The 27,760-nt window shown below is 38.8% G+C and overlaps 1 protein-coding gene across 1 annotated transcript in view; it reads right to left on the minus strand.

Annotated features, from left to right (window-relative positions):
- RORB (RAR related orphan receptor B) overlaps nucleotides 1-16,442 on the minus strand; it is a 130,335-nt gene extending 113,893 nt beyond the window's left edge. The window contains exon 1 of the mRNA XM_057425814.1: nucleotides 15,933-16,442. Within this exon, the coding sequence (XP_057281797.1) occupies nucleotides 15,933-15,939 (7 nt within the window). The 5' untranslated portion in view covers nucleotides 15,940-16,442. The remainder of the gene's footprint in view (nucleotides 1-15,932) is intronic.
- Nucleotides 16,443-27,760: the final 11,318 nt, after the last annotated feature.

Below are 27,760 nucleotides of genomic sequence, written 5' to 3' on the forward strand. Positions count from 1 at the left end.
ATGAGTTCGTCGAAGAAGGATTTACTAGCAAGTGCTCTTCAGAGAAGGAACAGATGATAAATAAAGTATAAATGTAACTTCCTTAAAAGTATGTGATTTTAAACGTGTACTTTTGAGCTGACTCAAATCAGCTTTCCATGTGTTGCTGACAAACTTACGTTTTATTTATCAAACACTCTTTGAAGGAAATGCTAATATATGACCCTGCAGGACAACTGGATCAGCCATGAAAATACCAATAAAACTTCAAGTTAAATCAACTAATGGGTGATTCATTTCATCTTGTCTCATTTTAACCAAAAATCTATTTTCAACTTCTGTCTGTAACTCTAGATGTCAAAGCAACATTTGTGTGTTGGTAACACAATAGTACATTACTCCAAAGGAAATTTTCCCCACATCTGAGTTTACTTCATGTTGTATTTTTAAAAAGTGATGCTCACAAGGCACATCTGTAGTGTGGCAAAGCAGAGCTCTGATGTCAAGACTCTATGGAAATGGGTCCTACAGAGTAAGGTTCATAGAGTTACATGAACACACATACAACTCCATTCATCATGAAAATGTAGACTTGTAAAATACAGGAAAAAAATTATCAAAAAAACATCATGATAGCCCTAAATCCAGGGGACCAAAGATGAACTTTGCAAAATTATGTTCCAGAAGAAAGCAAAACCATTCCAAACACTGGAAGAGAAGGTGCTCAAACAAAGGAAGAAATGTCATAAAGTTTTGAGACTTCTGAGAATGTTTTTGTTTTGCTCATAGAACTAGATCCAATATGTGTTTCTAACAGTATGACTTAATAAAAAAAGACATTTTCAGAAGAAAATTAATTTTTTATGCAATTCTGCTTGACTTTTATGTCTTCCGACTTGTTATTTGGAAGTAACAAAGCCACTGCTGCCCTACAACAAACACACCATCTCCTCATTATCACAGCTGAATAATGAAACAACGTTTATCTCTAAAGTTCAGCCCTCCTTCAGCAGAATGTCCAAGTCAGCGTTTCTATGAGAATCCCCTTCAAAGGATTTACAGAAGCAACCCACAAGTATCAATATTCACAGTGCAAACTCGTATCTTTGTTCTGACCTCTCTTGCTCACTCTGTCTCTTTTTGAATTTCCTATAAAAGCTAAATTAGGTCTCAGGGGCACTGCACCACTAAACAAAGATCTCGTCTAGCCTATTGTGATGGAAGTAAATGTACTCAGGAGGGAGATGTACTTAAAGGAGAAACTAAAGTGTCTCCCTCCCCCAGTTCTCTCATCTTTAACACAGATTTCTTTACTCATTTCACAAACTTACTCACACTCACTCATACACTCCCTTCTCCTCTTTATAGCTTCCTCTCTTTCACAAAAATGTAGCCAGCTGAATTTACTGAACTGGAATAAAAATCTTTTTTGGCATAACTTGCTAAGCTGTTCCAACATTTGTATGATTCCTTCTACAGCCTTTTCATGGACATTTACATTCAAAATAAGTAAGAATACTTACTCTTTTCAGCATCAGGACAGCTATTTTAGGAGGATATATTCACAGTCCAATCTGCAGCCTTAATATGACTTAATAACAAGCCAGTTGTACTCTCCATGTGCTTTCCTGTCTACTGCTGCTAATACAAAGTTCTAGTATTTCCTCAACTTCAGCTTCATTACCATAGAATTTAAAGTTGCAGGCACACTTATAATATGCCTCACTATAAGGCATCACATCTTTCATTAGGAAGGAAAAAAAAAAAAGAAAACAAAAACAAACCCAAGAAAACCAAAACCCAGCCAAAACCTGAGCAGTATATTTCCTGCTCAGTTTTGAAAACGAAAGAATTAAATATTTTTAAAAAGAAAAAATTAAACATTTAAAATTGTTAAAAATACTGAAAAAAACATAAAATCAAGAATATTGTATTCAGCTGACAAGTCTGGTATACATTCACATATATATACGTAATATAAATGCACATTACTTGAAATTTGGCACTATAGGTTTAAATGGAGACTAGTGATACTACTGCCATTAGACATTGAGAAAACTTTGTTCACATATATTTAAAAGAAGAAATCAAGACTCCTGTACAATAACTTTTCTGCTGACAGACAGAAAAATACAGCATAATATTTCAGAACAACTGATGTAATCCTGGGCTCCCTGCAATGCTTAAGAACAACTCTATTTTTCAGCTCAATTTTCTATCTCTGAAACCTTAGAAGGCTGGAATATGTTTGAATATGCTTAAATACTTGTCCTGGTTTCAGCTGTAACAGTTGTTTTTCTCCTTCTTAGTAGCTGGTCTAGTGCTGTGTTTTCCATTTTAGTCTGAGAACAATGCTGATAACACACCCATGGTTTTAGCTGTTGCTAAGTAGTGCTTATCCTGATCAAGGCCTTTTCAATCTATCAGGTTCTGCCAGGGGCACTAGAAGCTGGGAGGAAGCAGAGACAGGACACCCAGCAATATTTTTGACAGAAAGGCCCTACTAATTAGAAATGTCCTAAGATTCCTTACAAGAAACCGTAACAGAATATTCTCGTGTTTGTATATTAGATTGCAAAGCTTATTGTAACACATGGGATACTCTTCATTTTATATAAAACTATAATGCTCCTGACACTTCAGCTGCACCCTTTTCATGTGCCTCATCACTTCTTCAGAGTTTTGATAAAATTTGTGAACTTTGCAAAAGAAGACTCAAATTCAGTATCTAACCACAAGAAGCAACTTCAGATATTTTACATATTTGTTACATAATACCATGCTTCATTAACATATCTTACTTCAGAGGCAAACATCTTCTTCCAAGTAAAATGATTTCAAATTAATGATAAAACACAGAAACTGCATACAGATTACAGATGCAGGTTCAAAACCAGGTCGGTAGTGACTGAGCAAAATAAAAATGCTATGACACTTGGTGGCCCACATGAAGTGAGCTGGTGGTCTCAATGCGGGCCTCAATGGACTTTGTTCATTAAAAAGGGAAAACAAAACCTACCACATAGCCCTAATTGGCACTCCTGTTGGCACTGTCAGCAGCAAGGCCAACGTTACAACAGCCACAGGAAGAGGGTCTTTCAAGGTCACTGTTGAGACACAATAGGGAAATGGCATGGGAGAGAGACAGCTCCAGTGCCTTGGGCACTTCAGCTCCCGGGACCTGTGTTAGGCCTGCCCCTCTCAAGATCAGCCTGACAATAACTTTTTCACATCAGTCACCTCACCTATGCAACTATTCGCATGTCAAAACCCGCTTCAAGAATAGGTCCAAAACCTCTGCAGAATACAGAAAAGCCATCAATCCAGCATCTTTTTCAAGCAAAGAATACACCACATGTGAAGGCACTAGATAGTAAAACCCCTAGGAGATTTTAAATTTAATTGAGTTGATAAAATTCCATTGCACAAACTATTTCTCCTTCTTTTCCTTACTGTATAAATATGATGACTGTATCTGCAATAGAAGGGGAACTGTTATCTTTCACATAGGTAGAAACTGTCACACAGGAGGAGAAAGTAAATAACTGACATAACTTAATTACACTTTGGCTTTCTTGTACATGAATAGTTGATAAATGTCACTACAGAAAGCATTCATCAGTGTGTGTAACTATAGATTAGTCTGGTATGGACAGTTACAAACTGTTCTTCAACCTTCCATTCTAATAAGTCTAATGGACAGTGTGAAAAGATCATATTCCAGGTTCATCCCTACTACCTATTCAATGGCCTTCTTTTATTGAGTATTCCATTAAGAGTATACTTGTAACACAGCAGATCACAAAATGAAAAACCCCAAAGCCTACAAGAATATGAAATGTACCAAGAAGCGACAAGTAACTGACAACCAGTGGAGGTGTGGATTTAATACCACACACACACAAAAAAAAAATCTAAAAGGTAATATGCAATTGCAGTAAAACCTCAGATGAATAAACACAGAATGACTGATCAGCAAAATCTGATATCCAAAGAGGACTGGAATATGGCATGCTGTTTTTTTTTCTCTTCCCTCTTCATAATAAACTACAAAAATACACAGATATGTGAAGTATGTCTGTATGCTTAGATGTGAATATATCTCCTCTTGGAAACGGATGGGTTTTTAAACTCACATCACGGGAAAATAGTATTATTTAATTTTTAGAATTGTTCAACCATTCTGTGCATAAATGTATAAAAATATCACCTATTCCCCCATGAAATATGAAATATAGCTATACATACATCTATAATATGAAATCTTTTCAGTTCCCTTCCTGAGCAGTAAAATATTAATGGTTTAGTACTGCTTGAAATACCGTAACAATTGGCCTCTAGACAGTAATCAGCAGTTTCACAGAAATAGCTCTATTCCTTAAATAAAAAAAAAATTCCTAAACAATTTAGATTACTCTTGACAGTAAACTAAAAGTTTTTTTTTTTTACTTGTTTTACAGTGAAGCATATTCAAAAAATGCTATTTTGGAAATTATGAAAAATCACTATTTACGTTTCGTAGAATTTGTCTTCCTGAAATGATTTTATCCTGATGCTTTTTTTTTGCTGAAAATATAATGTAGGTTAACACTGGGTCAAAAATCTGATGTATTCCTTAACATTTCAGTAAGAGCATGAAGACTTTACTCTGAGACATATACCTCCTCTAGCTCAACTGATCCTCAGAAAGGATGAAATAGATGTTAATGGATGACAGCTTGGCTCTCTGCCTTTTTTATGCTTAGGACTTACAAAAAACTACAGCAGGGAGGTGGGAAAGCAGAGAATTCATGCAAATGAGCCTCCTACGCTACCAGAGTAGTTTTCCAAAAAGTCAGATTTCCTTTTTCTTTTCATTTATGGAGAGTTCTGCAATTGTTTGATTCTGTAATAAGCTCTGTGAGGCTGTTACAGAAGGAAAAGTTAGACAAGGATAGGTACTTAAAAGTCATCCTAGTCTTGGAGAAACTGAGAGCATCAAAAGACCATTCTTTTTTTATCTTCTGAGCATGGAGAAAAGATCTAAAGGTATTATTTCTACCTCATAAAAAATGTTTTGCTGCAGTCAGAATGTGACATATTTCCATTGTCTCCAGAAGTCTATTATGAATTAAGTGAACTCTACATAATACATTGTTTAAAAAAACCCTGCAAAACCTCAAAAGATATAGGCAATGCTTTTTTTACCAAGTGAGAGAAAGAGTAGGTGCTGGCAACCAAGCAGTAATAGAGAATCAGAGATTCATCTGTCAAGCACCTCTTCTATTTCCAAGGCTACAGGCATACAAATGTCATAGAGGTACATGGTGGAGATGTAACCAGGCCAAGATTTAACAATTTTATTTCTTCCCTACAGTATATACCAAACAAAGATAAACAAAACAAACAAATAAACAAAAACAAACAAAAAGTGTAAAAAGAACAAAATGTCTTTCTGTAATACATGGACAGGTATGATGCATGGTCTAATGAACCAATTATGCATTTTCTAACAAGTGAGTGAAGTTAAGTGGCATGGACTTTTCTGAGTGTACTGCTTTTTAAAACAAATGACTAGAAAAACTAGAGAGAAAGAATGAGGGACATAAAAATAATCAAAAGATAGGGAAAAAAAAAAGTCAATTTGATTTGATCCAAATTTTAAAAAGCTCAGGTTTGGATGTAATTTTGCAAATGACATTTTAATTTAGCAAATGAGTACCTTGGCTGAAGTGTAGTGAATGCCAAGCTTGTACAGACAGCTTACATAACTGTATATGCGATGTTCCAACTTGCTGCACTTCTGAGTAGTGGAGCTCCGGATATACATAGTGAAGTGAATGGGAGCAGATGTTTAATGTTAGCATCTAGCTGAATACCAAATAGTCTTAAGTCCCATTACAACAAATCTGCATGCAACACCAAATAATAAAAAGCAGCACAGTGAATACATTCATACTGAACATTCATTCTTTTCCTTATTTAACATTTTTTCCCTGTTATCTCTACATTTCTCTTTCTTTCTCATTTCTAACAGCATGCCCACTGCAGTTAACTCCACGTGCAATAAGTTGAAATTGAGAAGTCCAGCACTTTGTAGTGCAGAACTATTCATATTAAAAAAAAAAAACAAAACCCAATCTTCCATCTCCTCATACTTCCCTTTTATATTCTGTTCTTTTCCTTTACATTTCCACTTACTTATTTCACATCGCACTTTCTTTTTCAAAACAGCATCCTTTTTATTTAGTTTTTTATTCAAGTTCACCATCCTTTTTTTCCTCTCCATTTTCTCTTGCGGCTGTTTAAATTCCCTATCAAACGCGTTTACTTCTCTCCTTTAGTTTTAGGATGCAGCTGGCACAACCTTTTTCTCCTAAATTCTGTTGGAGTCTGAAAATGGCTTGCTGCAAGAGGTCTTGTTTAGTGCCCTGCTCTTCATGGCATTCCCACTAGAATTTGTAGCAATTGCTGATTTAGAACATGTTCTTGGTAAATGGTCTTTTACAAAAATAAATACAGGAACTTTGTCAAACTCAAGTAAATTATAAATGGAGAATGCAACTTCCACAGAGGCACCTGAGTTAAGATAATGCAAGTTCTCTTCCCTCTTATCTGCTAAACTCGAAGTGAAAGGATTATTTAGCTCTCCCATCTTCTGAAAATCAGTAGACTGTAAACAACCAACAAGACATATGGTACCATTAGTTTTAGAGTAAAACATTCCAGCCAACTCTATAAGGAACTGTTTCAAAATTAAAGATACAGCTTAGCTCAACCACAGCTCTGCAGACAGATTTCACTCAGGTGATATAATACACTGTAACATATATTTACTTGAAATATTGACACATATGAAGTTTCTCCAGAAACCTTTGTGTAATAATAATTGCCTCTCAAAATGTCAGAGTAAGTATTGCATGAGAAATGTTCTGCAATTTTTTTCTTTTTTTTTTTAATAATACATTATTAAGAATTAAATTATGGCTAAATTACAGTAGTTCCTAGATACTTTTGAAGTTTCATCTTTAATATTGCAGCAGCTGCCACAACACTGGTAATGCCTTTATTCTCGACCAGTTCAGAACAGGGAATTTACTTTTATAGGCATGTAGAAGTGCTTTGAAAATTGTAGTGGAACTTGATGTTGACATTTTTTAAGCTATGGAACAATTTGTAGTATGAGTTACTCCCTGTGGGCGTTAATCAACCATACTTTGCCTCAACTGATGTTGTTTTTATCTTCCTCCTTATTTCCACTAATCATTTGAGAGATTAATGCAATCTGAATTTTCCAAAATTGGCTATGGCTAAGAGGAAACTAGCATATATCAGGAATTGTCATTCCTCCATAAAAAACATTCTATTCAAATAAATGAAAAATTTTTTATATATGTGCAACTGCAGTTCATACTACTTAACACTCATTATTTTGGATATAAATTTAGATTATTTAGAATAAGTAGATTTTTGAATGAGGAGTGATCTTACTTTTTTCAATATAAAGCAACAGTAATTTTAAATGCAAATCTTCCCACTATTCTAGATTACTGGTGCAGTACTGCTTACTTACTGTCTACAGTATGATACATATTATAGGTTTCCATATATTAAAAAAAACAGTTAAGCTGATATTTCTTGTGTTGTATTGCCATTTCCTTGTATATTGGTACAGAGAGCATGGCTTGTGCCATTAAAAGAAGTGTGACTTGCTGACAGCACTTAAAGATAAGTATTACTAAACAAGCTAAAATTATCTCTGCTTGGTCATGAGGGGAACATTCTCCAAAAGATGTTTCTTTTCTTCACCAAGATGAAATCACTCAATAGCAGTGTGCCTTATTAATACATTTCTTTTCCAGTGCCATTACTTCTCTGTGCCACTAGACTGTGCTGCATTAGTTCATATTTGTGCTCCCACTGCATTTGAATATCTAGTCTCCAATCCTGTATGGGGTCCCTCCTGTCAGTTACTTCCAGCTAAAATACTAAATACAGTTTATTGTACAAATATTGCACATCAGCCCCCAAACAATGCACACTGAAGTAAACAATGCTTTTCATAGCCAGTTTGCCACTTCGTTCTTCCAGGCAGACAAATATGAAAAGAAACAGTAGAGCACCTATTTCACTAAGTCAGGACCCGAAATGCAACATTTAATTCCATTTTTCCATCTTGTTTTGAGAATCAAAATTGGTGAAATGCTGCACTGTTGAAGCATACAAGTAATCAAGAAAAAATGTGCTAGCAGCATCCTATTAGGTTTTCCAAAAATCACTCCCGTGGCAGCCTCTTTAATCAAAAAGATAACTGGCAACAGTTTCTCATCACCTAGTAAAATCAGGCATATTTTTCAAGAAGGAAAGAGAAGACAATATATATGAATGTCTCCAAACAAAATTTTTAATGAAAATACTATCCTTAATTTTGTTAAACAGTTTTATACAGTTCACATATAGTAAATTCACCATCTGTCCACCTCCAAAAAAAGATTCTGATTTTCCAATAAACCTTTTGGAAAATGGTTTGCCCCCAGTTTTCACTCTGCTAGCTAACAAACAGAAAAATCCTATCAACTCTGGGACTGGTTCTATAGTTTTCAAGTATCTTTCAAACAAGTGTAAACTTTTAGTGTGTAATGCACACTAACCTCCCCAAATTATCAAAATGCATGAAGCCTATCACACTTTACCTCCTGTTGTAGTGGGAATGGTAATTTAACAGTGGCTTATTTATAAACAGCCTTGTCTTCACTTTTTTACGCTTGAAGTTTATTTTAGAGAACCATAATTTCATCTGAGACCAACAAAAACCTGCTCCAAAACATAATATGCTACCCTCTTGACAGTTCATTATTTTGACAGTAGACTGAACTGCAATTTAACAACTACTTCTTCTTTGTCTTCTTTTGATCTATTTCTCCCTCCCCATTGAACATCTTCACACAAAAATCCCTCATAATACTTATTACTTGTAAAAGTAAGGACATTCTTATTTTAAAGGATTGCTTCAGAGACTGGAAAAATTAAATGTGATGAAAATGCATGTCTTGTTCGGAAATGTTATTCTGAAGGATAAAGTCATTTATGGCTACCAGGAATTAATGAAGCAGAAATAAGATTCTTAAAAAGAGAAATTATAGTGTGAAAGGTTTCTGTTGTATTCAGGAAATCTAAGTGACCATGGATAACTAAAAGAAATCAGTTAATTGTGAGACGACCTCAAGATCTACAAGCAGACAGAATGTTTCAAAGACTGACTTCATAATAATTGTCAAAATTACCCTTAAAATTATACTGCCTTTTTTTAGCCATGCAAAAATTTTTATTACCCTATGCTTAAATACATGACAAATGTATGTATTTTCTTAATCTTTACTTAAATATTGAATTGGCCGCTATTTACCAGCAGTAACACAGCAGTCAGCGTAAGCTTAAGAATTAAACAATTTATTGATAATTGGCAGAAGAACAATGTTTTTGAATGCTTTTTGAATTTCCACAATAGCTGAGAGAACAAGTAGCATATTTACCAACATCTTTTTCCAACAAATACAAATTTCTAGCCAAGAAAGCTGCTATTATTTAAGCACCAAAGAGTATTAGGCATTTAAAAGCGCAAGGTGATTTTATTGAAATTTCAGGGCAAGAAGAGTTTTTAACACGGCTTGCTTGTTATGACATTGATTCCCTGTAAACCTTTATAATCATTGATGTTTCCTATAATCCCAAGTTATTGAGTTTCAAAGGGACAGAGAACAAGCAGCCTCAAATTTAGTTTGCCTTATTTATATGAGTGGCCCCATTAAGTCTAACTGAACTACTCACATAAATAAGGCCCACGATAACAGGAACGCTCTTTCAAGATGAGTTTGTCTGTCAAGCAAGCATAATTACTTGATGTTACTCTGTAATGAGTATGTAGTTTTAAATGTCTATGATCCAGATAAACATACAATTTTTTAAATTTATTGCATTTCTGTGCAGTAATAAAAGCATTGATCTCCCTTAAAATTTGTGTAGATGCATCATAATTGACAATTCATCAAAATAATTCATCATTAACATCAAAATAACAACATTTATGTCAAACTAAATTAGCCTATATACTTGTAATAGAGGCAGAAACAGCTGTCATTCTGTTTGCATAGATTTCCAGCAGACTGTGTTTGGCAAAGTTAAGTGTGAGCATTTCTGCTTGATAAAAAATATTTCCAAGACAGCAAAATACAGAGGGCCAAATGTCTCATCAATAGGACCACACAAGTGAGCAGCTGTTGTTCAGTCAAACATGGACCAGGTTATCACAGACATATTCTATTCTCAATCCTGTGCAAAAATAGTTTTTAATATGCTCATGAAAGCAACATTAGAAACAATCAGGAAAATGGCAGAATCCAAAGGCACCTTCTGTCTACCACCCCCAGTGACACTGTTTGGTATCTTATTTTCAAGCTGCACTGCAGACTTTGCCCAGACTGCATACAGAATCAGAAGGAACAACAACATTGAACTCTATAAACACGAAGCACAAAGAACAACATTTTGACGTCTATAGCTTGTCTATGAAAGTCATTATGGAAAGTCCCAAATGTGCTAAATGCACAAAGCTGTTAAAATTGCTCTTTAAAGAAACTTATTTTAAATTCAAATGTTTCAGGTTTCTTAAAATTTTTACTTTGGCTGAAGTTAATTTAACAGGTTTATTACTAAGCTCTACAGGAAGTGATCTAGAACTGTGTTTCAAAAGTGTAAAATAATGCATAATCACTAATGCATTACTGTCACCTCCTGATGTTCAAAGTTTCTTTTCTTTTCTTTCTTTTTAATAACTTCCTTTTTTTCCTATGTAACTACAACTGGTTATTTATATGACTATTCTATTTAGCCCAATTTACCATAAATGCCGTTACAACACCTGTGAGTCTCCTCATTAAGAGCTCAGCAGATAGAGTTGAAGGTTGAAAGGGCACCGTCTGGACGACGAAAGGGCTAGTTAACAAAATCCATTATACTGGTGTACTGCTAAAGCTCACTTCTATTCATCTGATATTTACTCCTGCATGCATCTTTTGTCTTTGGCTACTCAGGGTACATTCTTTAATTTCATAGCACAAACCACGATTTCTATGAATTCCTTGCACTGCTTGAGACATAGAAAAAAAGATTTCTTAAATAGCTTGTGAATCCTTCACTCCTTTGATTTTGTTTTCCTGTATCAGGTAACAAGTGCCCATACTATAAAAATGTTTTATAACACACAGTACTATTGAAGTATTTTATCTGTACATTTCTTATTAGACACGCCAATGTCATATATAGCAGTATCTATGATAGCACCCTAAAGACTTTAGCACAAGTATATTTTAAAAAGGAATTTTGACTTTCAGTTTACTCAGAACATATATCTTTTTTTTCTCCTGTTATCTTTTCCCCAAAACTTTGATAATAAAAATGATGTTTTTAATAAAAAAAAACCACAGATCTGTACTTGCAGACATGACTGTATTGTCAAATGGGTAGATCATACCAAGTAGGTCATACTGTATTCGTAAAAGGCAGTGTCAGACATTTTATAAACCACCATACAGACATTGTTTCCAGCTATTGCACAGGATATCCTCATAGCTATTAAATTAACTGTTATATTACATTTTACCAGCCTTCTACCCATGAAAAAAAATCTTTAAAAAAAAAAAACATAGGAAAACAAAACAAAACAATATACCCCAAACCCCCTCTTCTATGGTAAAAATTCTAATGACATTAAACCAAACAGCTTTCTATTGATGAACTTTCATTATGTACTCCCCTCCTACCCCCAATGCTATGGCATAATACAACAACCACAGACAAATTCAGGATACCCTTTGGAATGTAAATATGGTGGAATTCAAACTAGAAGTATTGCAGAGGTACAAATAAGTTCTCAGGCTTCAGGTTTGTTTCTTGTTCAATTTGATTCTAGAGGGGTGACTCTCTGTATTAACTAGACACATTTGTATTTTTTATTATGTAATTCAGTAATAGTTTACTCCTGACTCATGATTTTCTAAGCATTTACTGATATTTGTTAAAATTTGATCTGCAAAGTTCTAACACCATAAACTTCTGTTTGATCAATATCGAGGAGTCTCAATGAAGCCAAATAACATTACTCAGGCAAGTAGTAGCTGCAAACACTACACTGTCATAATGAATAGGTTTTGCTGCGGTGAGTCCTAAATCTGTCAAAATCAGTATAGCTTCACTCTTACCACCTTTGTTTTATATAGTCAGTGTGTTAATTGAAGTATGTTAGGATATGTTACATGTTCCAAATTTAGTCATACTTATTTCTTGGAATAACTTGTGATTTAAGTTTACTTTGCTTTAATGAGCTTGCGAAGATTCCCTGCCATCATTTATTAAATGCTATCCAGACTATTTGTATATGTTACTTAATAAGCTCTCAGCAATACTACAGATACTGTGTTTGATTCACACTTTCCTAATTGCTTACAAATATTTCAGTGATGCTGGAAAACAGAGTAACTATGTAACATTATGTAACATCTATCATTGCTCAGTCCTGATGCCAACAACAGAAAATGCACAGGAAAACTTGCTCAAATACCTTGACTTCTGGCCTTTATGGAGTTCTTTTTCTTGAAAACACAAAAGATAAAGTGTTTTAGTAAGATTTCCAACTGAAATATTGCTTTTTCTATAAAAGAGTACTCTGTACAACTGCTTTAGTGCCACTTTCACAACTGAAATAATTGTGACCACAAACTCAGGTCTGGTGTGTGCGCAGGTAGCATGTGCCCAGATTAAATTTAGGTGACTTGACATTAGTTTTTTGCCACTTTGGTTTTTTTTTATATATATATTTGCATTATCAGCTGCATTATATACAGAATTAGCTAAGTTGTAATGGCTTTAAACTTTACGAAGCAATTTAGCAAAAATTAAATTACAAGATAAAGACCTGTAAGCTTTATTTTCTTTTAATTAAGCAGCACAATAATTTTAGTGCATTTTAAATCCTCTTTTTCTAAAAAAAGTATACTTAAATACACCTTCTACGTTTTAGCTCTCCACACAAGGTAGACACAGGAATAGACAGGTGGAAGGAAAGAAGACAGTGAGACAGTGATGAGCAATTATAAATTTCATTCCTTTACACCTATGTTTGCCTCTATAAAATACATATATAAAAGTCATCAACTTCCAAAACTTCCGTTCCCAGTTCTAAGGGAAATACCATGTGACAATTTGGACAACAAAAGCACAAGCGCTCAGCCTTCTGCACCAGAATATTATTCTACTGTAAGTTAGCTTGGCTGTGTATCCACAAAGGATTTTTAAACCAAGATTTGAAGTACAGGGAATTATTATTTCAGATACGACATGACCAATGACTATAATGTAGTGGCACAATAGCTGAGGTGTGCCCCAAAGCTAGCTGTGCTTCCATGGGATGGGATGACCAACAGCCCTCATGACTGCCCAATGCTTTGGGATGCAGCAGGCAGCAACGCAGACTGAATATTTTCAGCAGCCCCTGCACATCCCAAGCATCTCAGGCTGAGTGTGTCAACTGCAACTTGGACAGATCTCAACTCAGCTGGGAAAGTTTAGGGGAAGAGCTCACATGTACAAGTGAAAGACCTTCTTTCAGACCCAACAGTGAATACAACATAGCTGAAAAGAACTGTACCTTCAGAAGAAGGCGCACAACTGTCCAGAAGCATTAATTCATGGAAGCTCACAATGTGCTAATTGTGATATACATTTATTTCCAGTATTAGGAAAGCCAAAAATGCAAAGGACAGATACTTTATTAGTATACAGTGCTCTTGTTCATTTGAGAGGGTGGCAAACGGTGCTCTTATCTCGACCTACACCTGATGTAAAGCATCAGTTTGGTAACCTCTTGCATATGAGTTCTGCACAAAGATGAAAGTTGTCTGCTTGTGTTCTTCTTCTCCCTCTATCCCATCCCTTTCCCCCACCACACATATATTCCCTCTGAGCAAGCCTAAATATAGTGCAAATATAAATCACCATTCCAGGGCAGAGCAGCACCTCTTCATGATCAAGGGGCAGCAGAGGCGGCTGCGGAGGGATGCCACCAGGTGTGCGGAGAGATCCGCCTCCCTCTCCCTGCCCAGAACAGCTCGGGCGCCCTGCACCCTGTTTCAATGGAAAGGGTCAGGGGACAGGGACGGCATTTCATTTCACTTCGCTCTTGCCCTTGCCGCTCTGCGGGAGCATCGGGTGCCCCGGGGCAGAGAGTGTGGGCTCTAGGTCGGCTGGACAAACCGCCCGGGAAACAGGGCCCCTGCCCAGAGGGCACTGATGGGCAAGTTTCGAATGACCCAGAGCCTTTGATGGGACCTGCCTGCACTGGAAGAGCTTCGGAGAAAAAAAAAAAGAAACCAAACCAAAAAACAACAACAACAACAAAAAAAATACAAACCCCTAAACCTCCACCACCACCACCAAAAACCCAAACAAACAAACAATCAAAAACAAAAAAAAAAAGAAGAAGAAAGAGAAGAAAAAAGCTGCAACATGGGCCACTTTACAGAATCGAGAGTTTTCTCTCCATTTCCTGTTGCTCTTACGAAAGACAAATATTCTTTAGAAAATTCTTGCCAGATGCCCCAAAGCAAACACCCCACCTTCTAAGAATGCAGGCAGAAAGAAGGTTCTTGTTTGTTTGCTTGTTTCTCTGCGCAAATGTCAAAGTTACAATTCCTTTACAGAAAATTACACACGTGATTTGCTAACGCTTTTAACGCACGCTGCTACAGGAGCTGACATCCCACATGAGGAAATCCTTGCTAAAAGTTGTTTCTAACGTGTGTGTCCCCATTCATTAAAAAAGACCCAAGAAATATGCACGCGATGTCGCTCTCAACCCCGAGCATGTTCCGCTCCTCAAGAGCTCTTCTCCTCCACCCCGGCACCCATGAAAGACTACTTTTTTTTCCTTTACCACTTTGCCGAACGGTGAGGCAAACAACTGGGCTGAAGAGCTGGGCGATACAGCAGTGTGTGAGTCGGAAGACCTGCGCAACCCCCGTGGGCTACCGGGACTGTTCTCGTCCTGGTGCCGGTGTTTGCCTGGCCCGGAGAAGGGTCCCAAAGGAGACACGCTCTACCATGTCTCCCGCACCTCTCCGCACGCACTTAGGTGTGCGGCGTGCCCGCCACAGCAGGCAGCCCCTCTCCAGCCCCACCGGTACCCTCAGGACAAGCACCCAGGCAGCTCCAGCTCTCCACGCCTGGGATGTCCTGTCGGTGAGGATGCTGTGTGCTCTCCCTCGGCATCCTTCCCGACTGAGGCTGTAAGCCCTGAGGGGCAGCTCTAGCTGCCCTCCAGGACAAGGCTGTGCAGGGTGCACTGGCTCTCGCAAAAGAGAGCTGCCGCACAGGAGAGGCGTCCCAGTCAGCGCAACACTCCCTGCCCCATTAGCAACTCCCCGGGAAGGGCCCCCCCAGGCAACATGCCGGTTGGGGAACAGGGCGAAGACTGCGGAAAAGTCCTGGGAACAACTTTTGGGGAAGGAAGGGCGAGCCCCTCCCCATACTGGCAGCGACCCGGTACCAAGACTCGGGCGGTTCCCGCGGTACGGGCCACCTTCCGAGGCCGAGTGCCCACGGGACAGTTCCCGGTGGAAACTTGAGGACACAGGCTCCTCCAGTCACTTGCCCCTTCCCTCCCAGACTGCCCGCTGCGGCCCTGGGAGACGCCGGACTTTCTCGCACAGGTGCGCCGGAGTGTTCTACGCCCCTCTTCTCCCGCCGCGGAGAGCACTTCAGGCTAGCCGCGGCCGCGTGCGTGCGGCAACACTCTGAGAGCAGCCACGCCGACGGGCGGGAGCGACCCATGAACTTTCTCCCCGGGACCCTCTCCCCTCGGCATGTAACCTCCTCCCCAGCCCCTTCCCCAGCAGTCTTCCCACACAACCCGTCCCGCTTACCTCGCATGGTGTTGGCTCCCCGCTTCGCGCAGTCATGAAGCTGAGAGCCCGGTAACAGCACCGCAGAAATCCCGTTTCAGCACCCGCGGAGGCGTCGGCCGTCGCAGCAGCTCTGCTCCGCCAGGAAAATCATACCTCCAAGGCGGCTCCGCGGGGTGCGTCTCCGCGACCTGCCCGCCACCGGGCGCGCTCCCCCCCCCGGCTGCCGCCCCGGGCAGCCCGCCCGCCGCGGGAGCGCCTGAGGGGGTCGCCGGGCCCGCGGAGTGGCTGCGGATGGCTAGCGGCGAAGCAGGGGAGGGAGAAGGAAAGGAGTTACGTTAGCAAAAGCAGGAAAAACACACGGAGGAAGAACTGCTGGGAGGGGCTGCGTGAATGGCAGAGCATGTGCGCTTTCACATGACACCGGCGCCCCTCAGCAGCTCCCCGGTGTGGATTTCCACTGCGCAGCCACACAGACGCGCGAAGCCGGAGTGAAACCCACGGAAAAAGCGGCAAAGAGGCTTATAGCTGGGGGCGGGGGGCCCCGCCGGCACGGCCCCGCCCGCTGTCACCACCGCCGCCAATCGCCGCCCGCTCGCCCGGCACCGCGGCAGCGGGCGGCACTCTGTCGCCGCCGTTGCCATCTCCAGCGCTAGGGCGGCCGAGGCTCTGGCCCCAGCGCTGACTGCGGCGCCGGCCGCGGCCGCGCAGGGGGCGCGCGGCTCCGCGGGACTTTGCGCCGGCTCTTCTCGGCAACTTTTGCTCCGCTCGGGAGCGCCTGACTGATAGCGGGTCCTGACCGGCAGCTGGGGAGGGGGGTGGTGGTGCAGAAAGGAATCTGGAGCTCTGGAGTTTGTGGAGAAAGGTAACGGGCGCGGAAAATCGCTTCCTGTGCCTTAATATTATTTTCTTTGGGGGCGAGGGGGCGTCTCTTGGGGAGGGGGGGAGGGGGGGGGGGTGCGTCTCTGGGGGACGAAGATTAACGCGCTCACCCCGCTGTGATTGTCACCGGGTAACGGCGTTTTCCGACAAGAATGGGAAAGTTTGGTGGTGAGTCACTTTCTCATTAAAGAGCGAATCTGGACTCGAAAGCTGTTTGTTTTCCCTGTGTTAAGATTAGCAGACGGTTCTGAAAAACGGGTTTGTTCCAATGGCAGCAGGATTTTTCCTGACTTAAACTGCCCCCCTTCTCCCCGCTCCCCCCCCCCCCCCCCCCCCCCCGCCTTGTTAATTGATGTATTGTCCATGAGGAAAAAAAAAAAGAAAAGAAAAGAAAAGAAAAAATAAGTGCGGGATCCTCTCGATTTCTTTTTTCTTTTTTCTTTCTTTCTTTTTTTTTTTTTTTTTTTTTTTTTACTGTATGTTTTTCCTGTGTGCTAAACCGTGGAACACAGCCCCAAGGGATCGTTGTGTGTCATCTTGGAAACAAGTCCCTGCTACCAAAGTTCACAGCTCCTAACACCAACCCTAAAACGATAAAGGAAGACCCTTATTTAACTAAAGTGTATCCATACAAAATTATTCATATATGCCTCATAAATGAAAATGGGATATGTTTTGAAAAAAGAGAGATACTTTTTAGTTGAATATGGGCCTGACTAAGTAGATTTATTTTTTCCTACATGAATTATCAGATGAAGTTCTTTTAAAATCTGTTACATAAGAAATCATAGGTATGATTTCTTCTGCACTGAAAAAGTTAAGAATGAGTACAGGAAAGAGACAACGTGAAGTTTCCACTTGGTGCAAGGTGACAAAGCTTTACTTTTGGGAACAAGCTGACAGGCTTACAGGCAGCGGTTCTCATGGTTAGCCTCTTTCAAAATGCGTGTTTGAACTAAAACTGAGGAAAGTGTTAAGCATCAACTCTGCCAGTATTGAAAATCTTTAATGTACCTGATCGTGGTGAATTTTAATTGCATTCACTGTGCTGAAGTCACAGTTAAGTGACAGTCACAGTTAAGTCACAGTCAGTTAAAAACAATCATGTTGAATTCCTAGGGTATTAGTTGGGTTTTATATTCTTGAGCATTGTATTTATGCAGTTAATATACTGCATGCAAAGTTGTCGATACTCATTTTTAGGGCATTTTTGTAGGATCCCATGCAGAAACTCTGTTCAATTGCTTATTTTTTACTCCACTCATATCAGCATATCTTCAAATATCAGTTACATGCTATCCATCATTTCACTTCACGAGACCAGGAATTTACAATGGCATATTTTCTCTATAACTGAGATTTCAGCAGATGCAATTGGCAGCAAATAGGTTTGTATCTAGGATTCTTTTTTTTGTGGATTTTCCCATCAGCCATCTCTTCAACCTGTTCATCACACTCAAAAGTTTCTGAGGTAATTGTAATGAAATCTCACACATCACTTTGCAAAGCAATTTAGAAAGCATGGGGCTTCCTGTTATCTTTCTAATGGGAATAACTTACCTGATACCTAGTTTGGAATTTAGGTGAAGGATTAATAAGCTCCTGGCTAGTGCTTGTGGCTTTGGAAAAGCAACTGGGAGGAAGAGCACAGATACCATCAACTTCATATTTAGTGTACTGCAACCAATACACTTTTTTTTTCCTTTTTTTTTTTTTTTTAATTCCTGGATGTCTATCTAACTGCAGGAATAAAAAACTAGGTGAATTTTGAGGGGAAGCTTTTTTCATATTCAGAGTCTTGTTCTTGTCTATGCCAACATGATTTTTAGATTTAATTGTGGTAAAGCTGCATCTTAACATGAGTCAAATCTTTGATAGGGAAATAACAAGCTGTCTGCTTGCTAAGCAGTGCGTTCAGAATACCTTACGCTATTGCGCTATGTACTGGTGCACCTTTATTTGGGATTTATATGCTGCTACAATGGAGAAGAAACTGAAATGCCACTATTCCCTCTAAATTTGGGGTTTTTTTACACAACTTCTATTTTTAATGTACAAAACCCAAATAATTTGGGCCCTAAATTTAATTTACTTTTCTATTTACTGTATGGATTGGCAATTTTTACTTGTCTCTTTTCAGAAGTCCTTGTAGACTTCTAGGTTTTTTTTGTCAGTCTTGGTCCAATATATTCAGTGTATTATAATGCCTGAGCTAACTTCTTCACTAGCTGGGGCAAGTTGTTAAATTTTCAATTTATTCTAATGCTTAGGATGAGATATTGCCTGTTAAGCGCTAGTAATGGTAGCAATAAAATTATACATATAATAAACGTATGTGGACTTTAGTGAGCACCAGGCAAATTATAAATACTTTCTTGCAAAATATATGGCTGCTTGGAGCTGTTATGCATTGAAGCAGGTAAACAACACACAGGAAAGCCACATGATCTGAAGCCATATAGGATTTTATAGTATATTTAAAAACTGAACACATATCTTCAGTAGTTAAATTAACTGAGCAGTACTATTCAGCCCACCATTCTTGTAAGATGATAGTTATCCTAAATTTCAAAGAGCCTTTAATAGTATTTTTTTGTTTCAGAAGAGTCCTTCAGAGGAAAAGTTCAGATGAAAGCCAGGGAAAAATATAATTGTTACTATATTTTCACTGCAAACTAAGCAATGAGAAGTTGCCTTTCAGAATACTCACTTGCATTAGCACTTTTCCCAAGGCTCTTTGGATGACAAATCTTCTAAGACAATATTTAAGGCCACATAGTTTTATCATTGTAATCATTTGCAATATATTCATTAGAGCTATAGGAAGTTATGCCCAATTCAGTTGTATTATTAAAAATTACTGAATAGAAAATAGTCAAAGCAAACTGTGTGTGCAGGCCCAATTTCATTCCACTGGATATCAGTGGCTAATTTGTATTGGCATGAAAGGAAGTCAGATGCATTCAATAGTCAAAATTTCTTAGATTCAATAGAAACAAGATTGGTCACAGTTTTCTTCATCTCATCTGTCTCCAGCAGATATAGTCTCATCACCAGGCATTCCCACCTTTATTTAAGTCATGAGAAAAACTTTCCAATTTTTCATTTCATGACTTCTGCACGGAGTTGTTGACTTAGGAATCTGAACTTTTTCTATAGGTTCTTCACTTTAGATTCACTTTCTAGTTCTCTCCAATTTTTTTATGCCTGCAATCTGAATGTATGCACATACATTATACTGTGTTTATGTCCCATAATGCCTTGGAGCCATCATAAAATTTCGAACTGTTTCCACAGAATATAATTTCATTCAAGAACTGTGTATTTTTTTTTTCCAAACTAGTTAAATTGTTTCAAAAGCAGCCTTGGAAAATCCTGACACGATCAGAAACAATATTCAGTAATTGAAATCTTTAATTATGCCAATTCAGTTTAAGAAACTAAGAATGTAATGCATTATGAATAACAGGATAACCAGAAACTTGAAAAAATCAAATGAAAAAAAAATATTTATTTTGTGAGATGAAAAGCAATCCCTAGCCACAGTGAAGGAACCTCAACTGTAAATACTTCATGACATTTAAAAATGGATGTTTTCTATAGTACTGTAAATTTATAGTAAAATTTTCATAGTTGATATAAAGATTTTTTTTTCTTACAAATGCACTGTTTTTTTTAAGTGTTACTAAAAAAAAAAAAAAAAAAAAAGCATCTCATTTAATTTCATTTATTTTTCACTGCCCTGCTGGCAGAGTTCTATAGTGACTTACCCCTGCTTTAGTTACAGTATCAGTCACTGGATCATTGAATAAAAGATCTCACTTAAATTCTTCTTTGAACAGGTATGGGTACCAGGTGAGAATTCCTCTCAATTCAAACCAGTCTCCCCTGTCCTCTGTTCCACCCCAGTGTTTGTCTAGAACGGTCAACAACTGAAAAGACTGTCTGTAAGGTTAGAACTGCTGGTCAGAGCTGTGTTAACCCTAGAATACCACATATCTTAAAATGATAGTTTGGGTCATAAAACTCAGACAGGGAAAGAGCTAAGTCTGACAGCGGTACCCAAATAACCTGGTGTTTGCTCTGAAGAAACTGCAGCATATTCAAATGTTGACGAAGTGAGGAGTTAGCAGTGAAAGTCTTCCTGCAGAAAAAAGCTGCCGAGAGGCAATGACCTTCTGACATTTGTGTCCACATTCTCCTTCCTTGGCAGGGCCAGGCATTCCTAAGTTGTTTTGAGGCAACCCAAGAGCAAAAGAGACAGAAAGGTGAGAGTTGGAAGGAACACATGGACAACATAAAATGCTTTAGCAAAGAAGCAGCAGACAGAAGACCTACCTACCGATCATCTTCAAATCCTCCTTAGCAGCCTCTGAGGCACCAGGCACTGTAGGTCAGGAACAAGATGATTCTTCAAATGCGTATTGCTCTCATGTAGTAGTTTAAAAAGCAAAGATCTATTACAAACAAAGATTTTCCACTTTGAATGGAAGCTGACCTTCCAGCTAAGCATTCTTTTTGCTTTATGGAAGCAATTTGATTTTTTAGATTTTTCATGCTCACTGGAAAAAAAGCAAAACTTGGAATACAGATTTTTTTTTTTTTTAATCACGATATTAATTAATTTTCTGGTGCAATCCCAGTTTTCCTGTTAATATTTGTGCACTATATTTTCACATTTTGAAATCAAGGATGGTTAAAAACTTTATTTTAAATAGTAACTGATTTTTTTCATTGTATGCAAGATAGCTATTATTTCTGAGATAATGTCTATTTAGAAAATAGTAGGTTTTAGTTCAGTACATACATTTACGTAATGTTTTAAAATCAATCACTATGAAAAATATCAAAAATAATTATTATTTTCTGAAAAAAAGTAAAATTAAGGGAAATAGCAACACTTTGATTTCATTTCAACACAGGTTATAACTGAAACTAGAAGAATGACAGGAATATGAAACAGAAAAAGTTTTGAAAAATTTATAGTGTCTAGCATCCTGCACTCGAGAAGAAGGATGAAACACACTGACAGGGAGTAATGTATAACCTTCCCTTGAGCATTCAGTAACTTCTTATTCTGTTACAGTAAATTTGTACCTGCAAAACAACAATTGGCTTGAGATAAAAAGTTAGTTTGGATTTAGCATTTGAAAATGGCCATATTCCACGGTTTGGAATGCAAAAAGACATACTTCCTTCAAATTTTCAGTGAACCAAGAAACGTTTAGGTTTCAATATTTTGTCTGTCTTGTGGCTTTTGAGGTATTCTTACCTGGGGTTTTGTTTCAGACTAATCTCACACATTTATTCTCTATTTCTACCCTCTGCAGTTTTAGCTGTAGCTTATAGCAACTGCTACAATTAAGGATGCTTGAGGACATCTCTTCTTAATTTTTACTTTTTTCTGACATTTTTACTTTTTTTCCCTTCTTCCTTTTTCCCCCCTCTTTTCCCTTCCCTTCCCTTCCCTTCCCTTCCCTTCCCTTCCCTTCCCTTCCCTTCCCTTCCCTTCCCTTCCCTTCCCTTCCCTTCCCTTCCCTTCCCTTCCCTTCCCTTCCCTTCCCTTCCCTTCCCCCTTCCCTTCCCTTCCCTTCCCCTTTTTCCTTTTCCTTTTCCCTTTTCCTTTTTCAGAATGACCTGATAATGTCTACTGCAGAGCCGTATACAAAGTTCTTCTATTTTCTTTCCTGTGCTTGTAAAGTGTTACTAAAAGAATCAGTAAAAAGCCCCATTAAAAAAAAACAACAAAACACCACACTTATTTTCAGATAGTTAAAAAAAAAATTAAAATGCTTAAACAGTGTTCAAACAGTAAGGCTGGGGATATTCAAAGTGTCCATTGTTGGCCTAGTTTTTGAAGCCTATGAGAATAGAATCAGGCTTTTGAAAATACACATACTAACAAGCAGTTTGGTTTGTTTTTTTTTTTTTGTGTTAGATATTTAAAGAGAAGAAAAGAGTCTACAGATTGCTTGCCCCTATTTTTGGCATGATCCATTTACAGGCCAGCACAAAGCAAACAACATAGTTACGTCAGGTAACAAAGTCTCCAAAAGTAGAAGTGAGCAACCATGCTCCCCTTTCATTCAAATAAACCCTCTCTCTCTTATAAAGCTATTAGCATCTCGAATTTATGCAGTTAATTTTTCCTTCCAGTTCATAGGCCAATCCCAAGAGGGGAAAGATGTCCTCAGGTCAACCCCTTATATGAGGCAGGCAGATTTAGCAGGTCTTGATCTGAGAAAGTACTAGTGCAAATGCTTAAGATTAAACATGTGGTTATGTGCTTTTCTGAACTAGAATCTGTGTCAGAATGCTTATTTAGCTACAATTCTGATATAAAGAAAATCCATTTTGGCTGACCTCATGCAGAAAGTAGTATTGTTTTGAACGTTCTCTTTGTTTTATTAATTCGGGGCAAGTTCTATAGGATATATAAATATTCGTATGAGACATACCTAATAATCATTGCCTGCTTTAATTCCAAAATGATTTTTTGTCATACTCATTGTGATATGAGCGTGACTGAGTTCAGGAGACACTTCCAGATACAGTGATACAAAAATGCGGAACAACTCATATTTGTGGATAGACATGCAAAAGTTTTCATAAGATATATTTGAAACGAATATATTTGAAACTAATAAATGCTGGTGTAAAATCAAATTCTTGTCACATATACCACCCTATGCTAATGTTGCTGTATGTCACTCCAGCACAAATGCAGGCAACGCTGACATATTTCAAGCATTAAATATCTCAGTACCTCCAGTGTAGCTGGCTCATGGGTGGATAAATGCACAGCTTGAACACATATATGCAAAGCCAAAGAGCTGATACCCCTTTAAATCTCAGGTTTCCGGGTTGGCCAGTTGCATCTGACAAACCGCAAGTGTTCTCCACTGGTTTCTTTGGCTAAAATCCTAAGAACAGGACAATGTAAAAGCCCACAGTGTAGCATAAAGATGCCAGAGCTAGCTTTAAATGAATTATTTTGGGTACTGGCAACAGTCAAGCTGTGATAGCAAAGAGCTATCTCTGCGTAAGAAGTTCATTCTGCTGCATGGGCAAGTTTAGCAGCCTGTCCTGCACTCCATGCTATTATTGTGAGATGTCTGTGACACAACATTTTGCATAATATCTCTCAAGCAAAATTGATTCAACAGAGCAGAGACACTGGGCAAAAAGCAGTTAGCTAGGCTGGAGCCTATCACTGGCTGATAATATGTGCAAATTATTCTAATGATTTCTGCTTATTCATGATACTACTTCACCCTTACTCAGAACTTTCCTGGGTGAGATGTTTCCAGTCTTGAGATGCATCCTCTCTTCCTACAGAAAGAAAACATTTACATGACATAAAAAAATGAGGTATTTCTAAGGGAAGGTGACTTCACTGTTTATAATGGACATGTATGCAAATGTAAGCCTCCAAACACCTACAATTATTGCAAGACTCTTTGATGAAATAAACAACTTCAAGACTGTTGCTGCTAACAAGATACCGCAAAAAATGCAAGTCTCTCTCTCCCTTTGCTGTAATGCCAGTCACAAAGAAGAAGGTGCTGTCCCCCTGGCCCATGGTGGGTTTCCACTACATCACAGGAATATAGCTCATGTGTCAAAACACGTTAACTTTGTTGCCACGTGGGGAAGGGACAGCTATCGAAAGAGGTATTAAGTGCAGTGATTAAGGAGAATGAAAACACAATAGTAATTTCAATTAACAGACCAAAGGTAAAAAAAAATAATTTGGAAAATGTTCATGAAAGAACAGCAGGGGGACAGAATGACAGAACTCAATTCTCAACACAGTAAAACTAAGAAATAAAAGATAGGCTAAACCCCATGTATTCACAAATTAATGATTAAAGCTTGATATAGAAACAGGAAAGTACAAAGATAACTATCTTGTTAACACAACAAAATAAAATTAATGTAATGTTCATACTCCTGTTATCTTTCCAAAATTTGCTGATTTGTAAGCACTGCCATTTTAGCCACACAAAATTAGAGAATTACCTTAAGTGTGACAGAGAATCATATTACTCTGTATTAGGCATTAATACTTAAGCTTTTGTGTTAAAATTACTTATTTAGAAGAACAACAGGAAGAGTAAGAAGGCAGATTAGGACTGATAGAGGAACGCAAAAGAAAAACTAAATAAAATCAAGAACAAGACTTAAAACCACTGTGTAATCCCTTGAAGCCCTACTTGGTGCTGTATTGCATCATAGAATCATAGAATAGTTGGGGTTGGAAATGCCCTTAAGATCATCTAGTTCCAGCCCCCCTCCTGTGGACCGGGACACCTCACACTAAACCATGTCACCCAAGGCACTGTCCAACCTGCCCTGAACACTGCCAGGAATGAAGCATTCACAACTTCCCTGGGCAACCCATTCCAGTGCCTCACCACCCTCACAGTAAAGAACTTCCTCCTTATATCCACTCAAAATTTCTCCTGTTTAAGTTTTCACCCGTTACCCCTTGTCCTATCACTACAGTCCCTAATGAATAGTCCCTCCCCCTCCCCAGCATCCTTATAGGCCCTCTTCAGATACTGGAAGGCTGCTATGAGATCTCCACGCAGCCTTCTCTTCTCCAGGCTGAACAGCCCCAACTTCCTCAGCCTGTCTTCATACAGGAGGTGCTCCAGTCCCCTGATCATCCTTGTGGCCCTCCTCTGGACTTGCTCCAACAGTTCCATGTCCTTTTTATGTTGAGGACAACGGAACTGTACACGATAGACCAAGTGAGCTCTCACAACAGCAGAGGGGCAGGATCACCTCCTTGGACCTGCTGGTCACACTCCTTTTGATGCAGCGCAGGATACCGTTGGCTTTCTGGGCTGCAAGAGCACACTGAAGCTGGCTCATATTCATTTTCTCATCGACCAACACCCCCAAGTCCTTCTCCACAGGGCTGCTCTGAATCTCTTCTCCACCCAACCTGTAGCTGTGCCTGGGATGGCCCCGACCCAGGTGTAGGACCTTGCAGTTGGCATGGTTAAACTTCATAAGGTTGGCATGAGCCACCTCACAAGCGTGTCAAGGTCCCTCTGGATGGCATTCCTTCCCTCCAGCATATCAACCGAACCACACAGCTTGGTGTCATCGGCAAACTTTTATAAGCCTTTTTTTTCCTTCTAATTTTCCTCAGCAGTTCTGTATCTATCCAAGGAGGTCTCCTCGCCCTCCTGCTGCACTTCCTTCTAGTTGGGACGCAACACTCCTGAGCTTGTAGCAGGTGATCCTTGAATATCAACCAACAGTCTTGGGCCCCCCTGCCCTCTAGGGCTGTATCCTATGGAACCTTACTAAGTGGGTTCCTGAAGAAGCCAAAGTCTGCTCTCTTGAGGTCCAGGGCAGTGAGCTTGCTGCACGCTCTTCTCACTGTCCTGACCATCTTGAACTCGATTATTTTGTGACCACTACAACCAAGGCTGCCCTGGAGCGTCACATTTCTAATGAGCCCTTCCCTGTTGATGAGCACGAGGTCAAGCATGGCACCTTTCCTTGTCGGCTCCTCTATTACTTGCAGAAGGAAGTTGTCTTCCACACAATCGAGGAACCTCCTGGATTGCTTGTGCCGGGCCGTACCGTCCCTCCAACAGATATCAGGGTGGTTGAAGTACCCCATGAGGACAAGGGCCTGCGAGCGTAAGGCTGATCCTATCTGTCTGTAGAGCGCTTCATCCACAGAGTCCTCTTGCTCAGGAGGTCTCTAATGGGAGAGAGACTGTGGATCCCCACAGTAATGTCCCCATAGCTGTTCTCCCTTTGACACTGACCCACAATGATCATGGTTTGTGCAATGTTTTTTCATAACTCTGCTCAGCACACCACAACTATTGTGATGGGACCAGAGAGAGGGAATACTTAGGGGGTGGAAGACTACATCATGGTTCTTGTAAATCTTTTGTGTTTTAGAGGAACTTGCAAATGTCGTACAGGTTATAGGTATATAATGTAAAGGGTAGGTTATGCCTTCTTACCTGAGCAGAGACAGTATTCTGACCAGACTCAATAAGCTTAGAACCATAGAAGTAGTGATTTCCTTTAAGGCTGCTAAGTGTTACGTTTTAGAAACAATCTTAAAACTTGATTTTCAACTCTTGAAGAAGTCTATAATGTTTTGATTTATTTGCATGTAAAGACTACAGTGCTTACCATTTTTGGAGAATAAATATTGTCTTAGACCATTATATGATGCCTTATGATAATTTCTATACTCCTAACAGCTTGCTAGAAGGTACAAGTGCTGTAGTTGTGTGACTTCGTACATGTCAAAATAGTTTAAAGAAACTTTGCTTTTAGGAGAAAAAAAAGTATTATGTTAGAAAACTTTGATAGGATATTATTAAGATAGATTAGGTAATTGTTATACAGTGTAGATATTTTTGGACTGCCATACTTGGTGTTTCTTTTTAAGTAGGAAATTAATTATCAAAAAAAAGATGAAATAAAGGAAAATAATGCCAAGGACTGCCAAAATACTTCAAAATTACAGGAAAAAAAATCAAATAATTTTAAGGAGTCCAAGGGATGATGAAAACATTATTCAAATAACAGGTATGACAAGTTGTGCCTTGCAAGCTGTAGAAGCCATAATAGCTTTACTTTTCTTCATTTTTTTAATTCCAAAAATAAATAAAAGGAGAAGACTAAAGTTAAAAAGATTTGTCTTAGCTTCCTTTGTATTATAAACTATACCATTGAAACAGACATAGAATTTAAAGAAGCCACTTTTTCCTTTGTCAAATATACATTAATTGAACTAACACTAAACTAACACACAAACCACTTCTTTGTGCATATCTCCCTGGCCAGCCACTTTGCGTGTGACACATTTGGGACAGTTTCTCTGCTGCATCAAACCTTTCATTCCCGAATACACTTGTGCAGGAAGAAGCCAAAGGCCAGGTTTCAATTTTAATGTTAAACTGTCTGGTTTCAAAGCAAGA

Source organism: Pezoporus wallicus, unplaced genomic scaffold (assembly GCF_028554395.1).
Source record: "Pezoporus wallicus isolate ANWC-B61680 ecotype Strahan unplaced genomic scaffold, APGP_CSIRO_Pwel_v1 contig_7485, whole genome shotgun sequence".
Lineage (NCBI taxonomy): Eukaryota > Metazoa > Chordata > Aves > Psittaciformes > Psittacidae > Pezoporus > Pezoporus wallicus.